Source organism: Cimex lectularius, unplaced genomic scaffold, assembly GCF_000648675.2.
Source record: "Cimex lectularius strain Harlan isolate CLEC.00 unplaced genomic scaffold, Clec_2.1 scaffold52, whole genome shotgun sequence".
Classification (NCBI taxonomy): domain Eukaryota; kingdom Metazoa; phylum Arthropoda; class Insecta; order Hemiptera; family Cimicidae; genus Cimex; species Cimex lectularius.
In genome coordinates, this window is record NW_019392742.1 from 1,644,087 (window position 1) to 1,654,850 (window position 10,764).

The following is a 10,764-nucleotide window of genomic DNA, read 5'->3' on the forward strand; positions in this document are numbered from 1 at the left end:
CCATTTATTGGTCACTAAACAACATACAATACAGGGTTATTTCTTAATTGCAAATAACTGATTTTAAAAAAAATTGTTCTCTGAAAACATGAAAAAATCTACTTTCCATAGTGGTGTAAACATTCCGCCCACCAAATTTTTAAGGAAACTTTATGCTCCTATAGAAATTAAACAAAGAATATTAAACTAACAAAGATAGGTTCTGAGAATAAAAAGAAAGAAAAAAAAAACTATATCCAAAGAGAAAATAAATAAGGTTCTTAATAAGTAGGAGGAAGTACAAGTTGTAAAAGAACCGGCATTAGTACATACCTTGATCCCTCTAATACATGAATCGGGACCAGGAAAGATCTCCTGTATTCTCCCTATGGCCTAAGAAAGAGGAGAGGTATGAGTATTTTTGAGGAAGACACTTCCCAAGCTTTACAGATGTGGTGGCCTTCTGACATTTATTCTGCTGCAACAGTGTGTTGAAATATTCAGAAGACCATCTCTAAGTTTAACGAGTAAAAAGAGGAAAGTGCTCTGAGAAATCCGGTTCAGGTGGAGCGAATAAGGGAGCTCCTGTTAGAAAATGCCCTGGTCTAAGCAAATCTAAGTCATCTTTATAACCAGGAAGAATAGCATGTATATCTGCTGAGTGCTGTTTCTGACATAGGTAGTATAATAGATTATTATATGTCTATTATTATGGGCATCACTCTTTTGGTTTAGATTTTCAGTAAGTATGGCCATACCTGGCTATTTCGGTGGCAAGCTTTCCATTGATTTGCCAATTTAATTTGAATACATATTTAATTAATCATAAGTAAAAATATAACACTAAGGTAAATGATTTACATTAAGTAGCTATATTATGTGCGAAAATCAAATTATAAAATTGTAAATTGTTTTTGCAATATGCTGAATAATGTTTGTCATTTTAAGAATTATCATATTTTTGATAAAGGTAAAAGTTAGGATATCATGTTTATGCTGTTGTCTTATCGGTCGGTCAACTAATCCAGGCAATGTAAGTTAACATTATGAAAATATAAACAAACCGTACTTTTTTGTCTTAATGTATGGGTTTATTTTAACATTTTATGTTCCTGGAAATTTACTGTGATTATCGTTTTAGTTCATTTACTGGCTCATTGGGACAAATTGTACTTGGCTTTTAAAAGATTTAATTCTCTTACGAATATTTTCAAGGTGAACTTTCGTGTTTGTCCAAAAAATATAATTTTTTTTTAATATGAAAAATAAGGAAACATTATTTAAACTTTAGTTAAATAAATATTTACATTGGTATGTTTTCAGATTATGAAGTTATTACATAACACACAATCTGTCGCGCCAGTTGGACTGTATTTTTGGTGAAAGTTACTGAGCAATGATGATGGCGAGTTAATGAAACAATCGATTAATACAATTTGATTGTTTCTGAGCATATAATTGTTATGATTTTAGCTGAGATGAATCTTCCAGCCTGTACTGTAAGGTTTTAATATTATTATTAACGTTTAAATAAGTAAATATTTAAAAAAATAAAATGTATAGTCGTTTTAATAGATGAATCGATTATTTAATGTTTGTGTGTCGATGTTTGGTGATAGAAATCATATGATCGACCTTTGTTAGTGGGCGAGTCCTTTGCCGAATTGGTTCTCTTGTATCCTTGAGTTTACCATATTCTCCTCGTTTGACTTTTCCTTTATTTTTGCTGTGAAATCCCATTTAAATTCTTCAAAATGATGGGCTTCATGTTCAACATCGACGCCGGCTATCTGGAAGGGCTGTGCAGAGGATTCAAGTGCGGTATTTTGAGGAACTCGGATTATTTAAATCTGGTTCAGTGCGAGACACTGGAGGGTATTGTATTTTTATTTAAAGTTGTTTTAAATTGGAACGATCTGATTTGTTGTTTTCCCTCTAGATTTGAAGCTTCATTTGCAGGGTACAGACTATGGTAATTTCCTTGCTAACGAGCCTAGCCCGCTGACTGTGTCAGTCATTGACGATAAGCTGAGGGAGAAACTTGTGATTGAATTTCAGCACATCAGGAACCATGCCGTTGAACCACTCTCCACATTTTTGGATTTTATCACGTAAAGAACTTTTTCAATTTTTATAACGACAGCTTGCTTGAGCTCGCATGGCTTAAACTGTGTCTCCTTGGGTTTTCCAATCATTTGAAAGAGGATTGGATCTGAAAGCTGTGTAGTTTATTATTATAATTATTATTTGGAGATCGTGAGATGTGGTCTAGTATGACACAGATTTAAAAAAATCAAAAAAATTTTTCTTTATCGTGCCGTTTTGATCTTTATTTAGATCATCTTCAGGGCCTGGGATTTTTAACTTTGTTGAAATGATACAAATACATGTAGGATGTGAAAAAACGAATTTATACAATGCTAGAACTTTTAGACTAATCAGATTATTCGTACCAGCTCAGTCTTTGTTTTCTGTGTAGTTGTGTCGTGTTTTACCACGGCGAGCTGTTAATGAAGTGATACTTCTTTTCTTATTAACTATTACATTAAATATTATTACAAATTCTTTCACTTCATAAGTCACTGAGAATCTGATACCTGACATTTGAAAATGGCAAAAAGAGAGAAAATTCTGGTTATAGGTTGAGTTGGAGAGTTGGTGTCCGAGAGGATCGAAGTCACGATAGCTCAAGTGGTAGAGCAGTGTTGCATTTAGCCGAAGGTCGTGGGTTCGTTTATCTCAACCAAGACCTTACATAAAAGAAATAATTAATTGAAAGAAGTAACTTGGTCAATTGACCACTAAAACATAAATGGTTTAAAAATAAAATTTGTTGTATTGGGTATTGAAGACATACATTTTTATACCTTTTTATGTACCATAAAACATGTCAAACAGGACTGCTAATATTTTTAAGCCTAATTTATTATTTAATTTTCTTGTTATACAGCTTTAAAAAGTTGTCATTGATTTATTTGGTCAGATACATTCTATGAAATTTTTATTTTATTTTGAGCATTTTTTTTGTCAAGAATCTTATTTTAATTGTTGATGTTGTTTTTGTGCTGGTGTTGAAATTTCAAATGCCTCAGGTTTCACTATTTTTTGGAGTTTGGCTTGAAAAACTTGCTAAAATGGTAAAACTTGAGATAATCATATTTTAACAAATATCTCTGAATCAGTCACCACACCCTTATGACCCAACTCAGTCCTGTCACTGTAATGTCTTAGTATTTTTAGATTATCTCCATTTTGCCAGACCATAACCTTCTCATTAACTTTCTCTTTTTTTTTCCATTTCTTCTCTATTTTCTTCTTTGATCTTTTCTAATCTTGCTTGGCAACAATTAGGACCCCCTAATGGATGACTCGCACAAACACAAATACACAAAATTGTAAAATAAGCTTGCAGACTGTTAATTGAAATGGACTAAGACAAAAATATCCGCTTGACCAAGCTTAGTGACCTTGGTGTTTTGTCCCAGTGTCCCCACTATCACTCACCCTACAACATTGGACAGTTTTATTATTTATTTGTTATCCAAAAGGGGGTTAGTTAAGCAGTATTTATACTTATTCTCTGTGCCATGGATGCATCTAATATGTCAATTGTTTTGATTACTCAAATTACTAATGAATTTCATTTCTATAAACTTCCTGCCTATCAGTTGTATCTTCACAATATGTGGGACCGATTCTATTTTTATTTCATACCTTTAGCTTCTAGTTTTGTTTGTGTAGATATCATGGTTTATTCTCCATTGCAGGGAGAGGTGACCTGAAATTTTGTCATTACCAGTTATTTTTGTCTGCCTGTCCTCACTGGGTTGGACTGTCAGAAGTGTTCCTGCATTGAGTACATTGTGTTATGAGTGATTTTCTTTTCTATGTTAAATTATTTTATTTTTTAAAATTTATTTTAAACATTCTCTACATAGCCTTAATTGGTTTTCATCCACAAAACGGGAACTGCATGTGATTCTGTTGCTACCAAAAATGCTGAAACTTTTGAATAGAATGACAAACAATAATGAACAATTCATGGGAACCGAGGTAAAAGACGACAGTATTTTAAAAAATGCCTCTTACTGCTACATATGCTTTTATAAATGTGGAATGGCATGGATCCACAATAGCCATGTCTGCAGTTTGACCAAAATGCATTAAACCGTTGAATACGGCAGACCTGGATGATAAGAAACGACCATATTGTAGGTCCATCACCAACAGATACAACCAAGTATCTAAATTTGGTATTAACATCAATTTTTGACACATTTAACAATTAAAGTTGATTCTGAAATTTGACAGCCCACTCCAGCTAATAAGATAGGCTGGCTAAAATAATTCATAAAGACAAGATATCAGAATCTTAATTTGTTGGATTGTTTGTAATGTCTCATGACCAAATTTGTGGATTTGATAATGTGTAATGGAAGTTCTAGATTTTCATATCTAGTAGATGCTCCTTATTCAGCACATTTGGCTAATTCCAATTTTTTTTACCGTGTCTGATCATTTTGGACTGTCAGTTGGGTTCGCCAGCTAAAGATAAACAAGATGTGACAAGCTATAGTACATCTGACAGACCAAAGCAACAAGTATTATGGTGGCCATTCACGATTGCTCCTAGCAGTCCAAACGGAGCGTCGCCGTTCAAGTCAATGGCAAAACTGAACTGGCATGCCCGGCTGTGCTACAGCGCGACGACGGCATGGCGCGTTCGTGAATGGAAAAACCTGGTGTGAACAGTGGAATATATTGGAGCGCTGGCTTGGTCATGAATGGGAAAACCCGCGTTTTTTTGGCGCAGTCTCCGTCTTTCTGTCACTGAGTAAACATCTCTGTCGTACATTCTCAAAAAGTCAAAAACGTTTATTCTTTATTGGTAATGACATCCAATCGAGATTTTATTGTTGAGTGATTGAATTGTATGAAAGTTTACCATGTTTATGAAAGTGGTGGACAATGATTATAATACCAAGATAGAAACAAAAGAAATCGATCCTCAACCAATTGGTCGACGTTTTCAAAACAAAGGATACAAATGCAACGAGAGACGCGGTATTGATAACCCCTAACAATGATCAGAAATCGTAGTAGAGAACTTAAGTTCATTGTAGTTCATCCCTGTAGCGAGAAATCGTAATGTGGTTGCCAACCTTTCATGTAGTGATGATTTCTCTCATGACCGTCTTTTGTTTTCTAATCAAGGGGGTAACAAGGGTAATTCGGCTAAATACGCCGCTGCGCTAATCACTTGAGCTATCGTGACTTCGATAGTTCGATCCACTTGGACATCAACTCCCCATCTCAACCTACAGCCTTTCGAATTTTCTCTCTTTTTGCCATTTTTTGGTGTCGGAGAGGATCGAAGTCACGATAGCTCAAGTGGTTGAGCAGCGGCGTATTCAGCCGAAGGCCATGGATTCAGATCCCGCTTGTGGCACTAGCTTTTTCATTTCAATCAATACCTTACATAAAGTTTAATTAATTGAAAGAAGTAATTTGATCAATAGAACACTAAATATAATGAATAAATAAGGCGTTTCATCCATCCTTAAATAGTTCCTCCAATCAGCGGGTTCAAGGGAAAGATCTTTCATCAAATTGATGTAGGTATTGCGGCTTCTGTTCAGGAGCCACTTCTTACATCGTTTCCTCTTAGATTTTTTGCTTTTAATGTATAAATAAACAAAAGCGTAGCACAAGAGATCGTCATCCATTTTGAGAAGGTAATTCACTGGTTGACGTTCGGAGCGACTGGCTGTAGAGTGGTCGTGAATGCCCCCTCAAATTTAAGGCACTCCAAATGGAGCTGTACGGCTTGCCGCGGTTCCATTTGGAGTAATCGTGAATGGCCACCTTAAGTGGACTAAAATGATCAACAATGCACAAAATACAAACAAGTTCCTTCTTTAGGCACCATATAAGTTGTGGAACAATGTTATCCTGTTTGAATTAATGAAATAATATTTTGTGGCCATAATTACATATGTATTTGATTTTTTTTGTGTGTGTTTACAGGTATAGTTATATGATTGATAATATTATTCTGCTTATTACTGGAACTTTACATCAGCGCCCCATATCTGAGTTGATTCCGAAATGCCATCCTCTTGGCAGCTTTGAGCAGATGGAAGCCATCCACGTCGCAGCTACTCCGGCTGAGCTTTATAACGCTGTTCTTGTTGACACTCCTTTAGGTACTAACTAATACTACAAGCTAATTAATAACAATTATTTATAATTTAATTTTTCTTGCAGCGCCATTTTTTGTGGATTGCATCAGTGAGCAAGATTTGGATGAAATGAATATTGAAATTATCCGAAACACTCTTTACAAAGCCTACCTTGAGGCATTTTATACATTCTGTAAAAAGCTTGGTGGAACCACAGCTGACACAATGTGCGAAATCCTTGCAGTGAGTTTATATTCAATTTTTTTTGTTTTGTTTTAAGAATCACAGAGAAAATTCAAAGTAATAATTTTATGAAATGCCGTTAGTTTGAAGCCGACCGACGTGCTTTCATTATAACAATTAATTCATTTGGAACTGAGCTGACGAAAGACGATAGATTCAAGCTTTATCCCCGTTGCGGCAAACTGCATCCAGACGGCCTGGCTGCTTTAGCAAGGGCTGATGACTACGAGCAAGTCAGGGCTGTCGCCGAGTATTACGCTGTAAGTAATAATACCAATAAAAACCTAACTGAAAAAAGGGCAAAATTTTCCCTCCAATATCCCTCCAAATCCTTCCAAAAAAATAAGCCTATCAATGTAATGATCTCTTCTTTATGACCAAGTCCTTTCTTTTTTTTTGGTCCATAACCTGGGAGAACTTAAAAGAAAAGATAAAAGTTCCAGACTCTCTTGCGAAAGTGATATATTATTCATGACCAACCTCTCTCTCCTATTTTTATGAGGAGCCCTGTTCTTTTTGTTGCTTAACACTTGGCCAGTTTCTGAATGCCCCCCCCCCCAAAAAAAAAAGTAATTTTGAGAAAATTGCAATTTTCAGAATTTTTCCTTTGCTTGCTATCTAAAACCTACTTTTTTACCGAATTTCATCTTTCCAACTAGTCTGGAAGTTTTATAATTTTGATGATCGGAGAAATGTCAATGTCAGTCAATAACAAAAATGCAAATTTTGAAATTCTCCCATTTCGAAAAGGCTTAATATTATCTGCTAAAAATTTTACACTGTTAAATTCACTAATTTCGTGGTCCGCTTGACCAATTAATACATTACAATTAATTAAGGTTTTTAGTTGAGATGAAAAAAAGTCAATGGCCCGAGTGGGATTCGAACCCACGATCTTCGGCTAGATACGCCGCTGCTCTACCACTTGAGCTATCGTGACCTCGATCCATTGAAAAATGGCAAAAAGGAGGGAAAACTCATAAGGTGGGGTTGAGATAGTAAGTTGATGTCCGAGTGGATCGAGGTCATGATAGCTCAAGTGGTAGAGCAGCGGCGTATCTAGCCGAAGATCGTGGGTTTGAATCCCACTCGTACCATTGACTTTTTTTCATCTCAACTAAAAACCTTAATTAATTGTAAATTTTACACTGTCCTAAGCGACCTAAGCTTAATTTATGTTTGAAATTTCAAAAGCCCAACTTAAGAGGAAGCGGAGATATGAGGGTGAGAAAAATCGGGTGAATTGGTTCGAGTACAGATATACATGGCGATTGGAACTTGACCAGATTAGTAATATTTTTTGATCGACATGTTATACTTTTTATCTTTTAGGGATACGAGAGTCTGTTTTCTTCTGCTGGAACTCATGAAGGGGAGAGGACCTTAGAAGATTTATTTTTTGAAAGAGAAGTAATTATTTTTTGATGTCCCTTTGTGCGTTTTCGAAGAAACAAGATGGCAGATGATAAAATTGTTTTTGTTTTTAGGTACGTTTGAATGTATACGCATTTATGCAACAATTCCACTTTGGTGTGTTTTACTCGTATTTGAAACTGAAGGAGCAAGAATGTCGTAACATTGTCTGGATTTCTGAATGCGTAGCTCAAAAGCATCGTGCCAAGATTGACAACTATATCCCCATATTCACTTAAAAATGGCCTAAAATGTAATTTTATTTAACAGGAGTTATATCATTCCAATTTTGGGACGCATATCTGTCATCCACCTCCTCGATAGTTATTGTTTTTGTTGATATTTGTAAATTTTATTGTATAATCACTTCCTCTGTACAGTTATGGAAATTTCAAATGATTTTTAATCCTTTTTTTTTTTCATTCACTCAAGACGAAAATCACAAAATAATAATTTTATTTCTCATTTTAAAATATTATATATATATTTAAAAGTATTATGTATTGGGAAAATGTTCAAAATCATTGAGCTACTACATTCCTGTTGTGTGTTGTAGATAATAAAAAGGGATATTAGTGTGAAAAAATATAGAAAATTATATATATAATTATATGCGTTGTTGTAAATTATATGATATGTTGAATTTTTAATTATAATTCTGATAATAGCGTAAAGCTTCACATGCAAAAGTGAAGTTTAGCATACTTAGAATAGTGATGGTTGGGATTGCTTGTAATAATAATAATATATGTACTTATTGTTCATACTAAGGAATATTGCGTACAGAATATAAACTTGATCGCTACTATACCTTTTCCTTAGGTTTATTTCATTATTCATAGTTTTCTGAACCTCTAATATTAAAATCTCCTATAACACTATTTTTATATCCCATTCCATTTTGGTTGTGTTTGGATTTTTAGCCATTTTACTTGGTGGGTTTGTTTTCTTGCCTCACCCTGCTTATAACCCTGATTAATCAAACTACTTTTAAGCTGCCAGATTAAAAGGTCATTGAAGAATATTTTGAGACAAATGTATCGTTGTTGACTATTATAGTTCTTTAACTGTGCTTGGTTGTTTATGATCATCTTAGCCTGTCATATGTTTTGGTATTTCCATAATCTTTACAAACCACCAAATAAACCATGAGGCTGACAGACAAAACAGGATGACCGATCTATATTAAACAGGTTCATAAAATTACAAAATAGACAAATTGTAATTTCAATGTGTTTTTTCCCTGACCATTTTGACCTATATTCCTTGTTGTGGTTGTGGTTTTTGTTTTTAGTCTTTTCACTGGTGGGTTTTTGCATTGCCTCACCCTACTTATAACCTGATAAAGCAAAATACTCACAAGCTTCAATATTAAAAGGTCTCTAATTCTGTGAGATATACGTATCGAATTGATTATTTTAGTTCATTTTAGTTGGGTCATTTTTGCTCAAACTGGTCTATCTTTAATTTTTTCTCAGAGGTTAAAAAAAATGAATATAAACATGTTGGGTTCAATTTGAGGTTAGGTTTGGTTTGTCAGGTGTGGTTTAGTTTTTCACCATCTTCAATGGTGGGTGTGTGTCTTGCCTCCTGCTTATATCCTGACCAACTAAACTACTATACACATACTACTACAGAAGAAGGCGGGAAGGTTCAGAGATGTAGCAGCCTATAATGTTTTATTTGAAAACAGGCACACTTGGGGTATAGCATTTGAAAATTTACAAACCATTTTGTCTCAATATACAATATACGTACAAAAACACTTGGGTAAAATGAGTAGTTCAGATTAGGAAACAATAACCATATTAAAATCGAAGGAAAAATAATGATTATTACAGTCAGAGCCGATATGCTAAAGTTGAGTAGAACTCGCTACAAAAGTGGTGATGGTTATCATACCTCCATGCCCTGTTCGTAACTCTATCTACGATAGTATATCTATTTCCTTTTTTGCAGTCTGTAATAGATGTCAGATCTGCGTAAAAAATGGCTGGGTAGTTATAAGCTGAATAGTGATGAGACCCTAGATTATATATAATTGGGAATAATGGGGGTAGTCTTATAATGTAAGGAAGTTTGTAGCTGCAGAGCCGCAATTGAAGAATAGTGTATTATTGATATTATAAAGGTCCTGTTTATCATTTTTTTAAAACTGTTTTTTTGTTTTCTTTGTAGTGAAATTATGAGTTTTTATTGGAATTTTGAAATAATAAAGACCTTACGAAATGAAATGTTCATAGAAATACACATAAATGTACAACTAGAAAAAGAAGAAAAACAACTGAAACTGAAACTTATGACAGGAAGTCCAAAAGTTTATGGTGCAAGAGTTCATTTTGTAAAAAATACAAGTTCAAACTGAATGAGAACGGAGAAAAAATAAACGACCAGACAAACAATGAAAGAGAATTGGTGAGAGACCAATTTATTCTTTTGTACAAGTAATCCGGCTAAAATTGGTACCGGCTCGGACAAGTCGCGAGTCGGTGGAAGCAGAAAAGAGAGAAAGAGACTTGGATCTCTATGAATAATTCATCAGTTTTAAAGCAGGGCGAAGGGTTTGGGTTGTAATAGGAGAGGACAAGCGGTGTTTATATCACTCGGTTCAATTATAGCCACCCTCTAAAGCTTTCAATTAGATTCAAAACGGGGAGGATTTTATAGCGCTCCGCCCCCGCACTCCAAGGCGGATATTGCTTTAAAATGTGTGCGGCTCCCGATCACGTCAACCGTATAATAAACTCAGCCGAGTGTTACGGACTTGAGACAGTATATCATCCCTAGATCCCCCCTTTTTATACACGCCCGTCATATTGGGACTGACTTCGATTTCAACAGGGGAAAAAAACTATTACAAGCCAGTGCAGAAACCTAGTCACCCAGACTGGTTTTTGTTAGAAATCGTCTTTCAAAGAATATAGACGTTAAAATGTCCATTAAATAC

At 34.7% G+C, this 10,764-nt stretch overlaps 1 protein-coding gene across 1 annotated transcript; it reads left to right on the forward strand.

The window, feature by feature from the left end:
* Positions 1-1,615: 1,615 nt before the first annotated feature.
* On the forward strand, positions 1,616-8,889 carry LOC106666811 (V-type proton ATPase subunit d). The gene is made up of 7 exons (XM_014394275.2): positions 1,616-1,854; positions 1,919-2,090; positions 6,007-6,185; positions 6,247-6,404; positions 6,488-6,664; positions 7,737-7,814; positions 7,892-8,889. Exons 1-7 carry the CDS (start codon positions 1,734-1,736, stop codon positions 8,054-8,056), a joined length of 1,050 nt encoding a protein of 349 aa, XP_014249761.1. The 5' UTR covers positions 1,616-1,733; the 3' UTR covers positions 8,057-8,889.
* Positions 8,890-10,764: the final 1,875 nt, after the last annotated feature.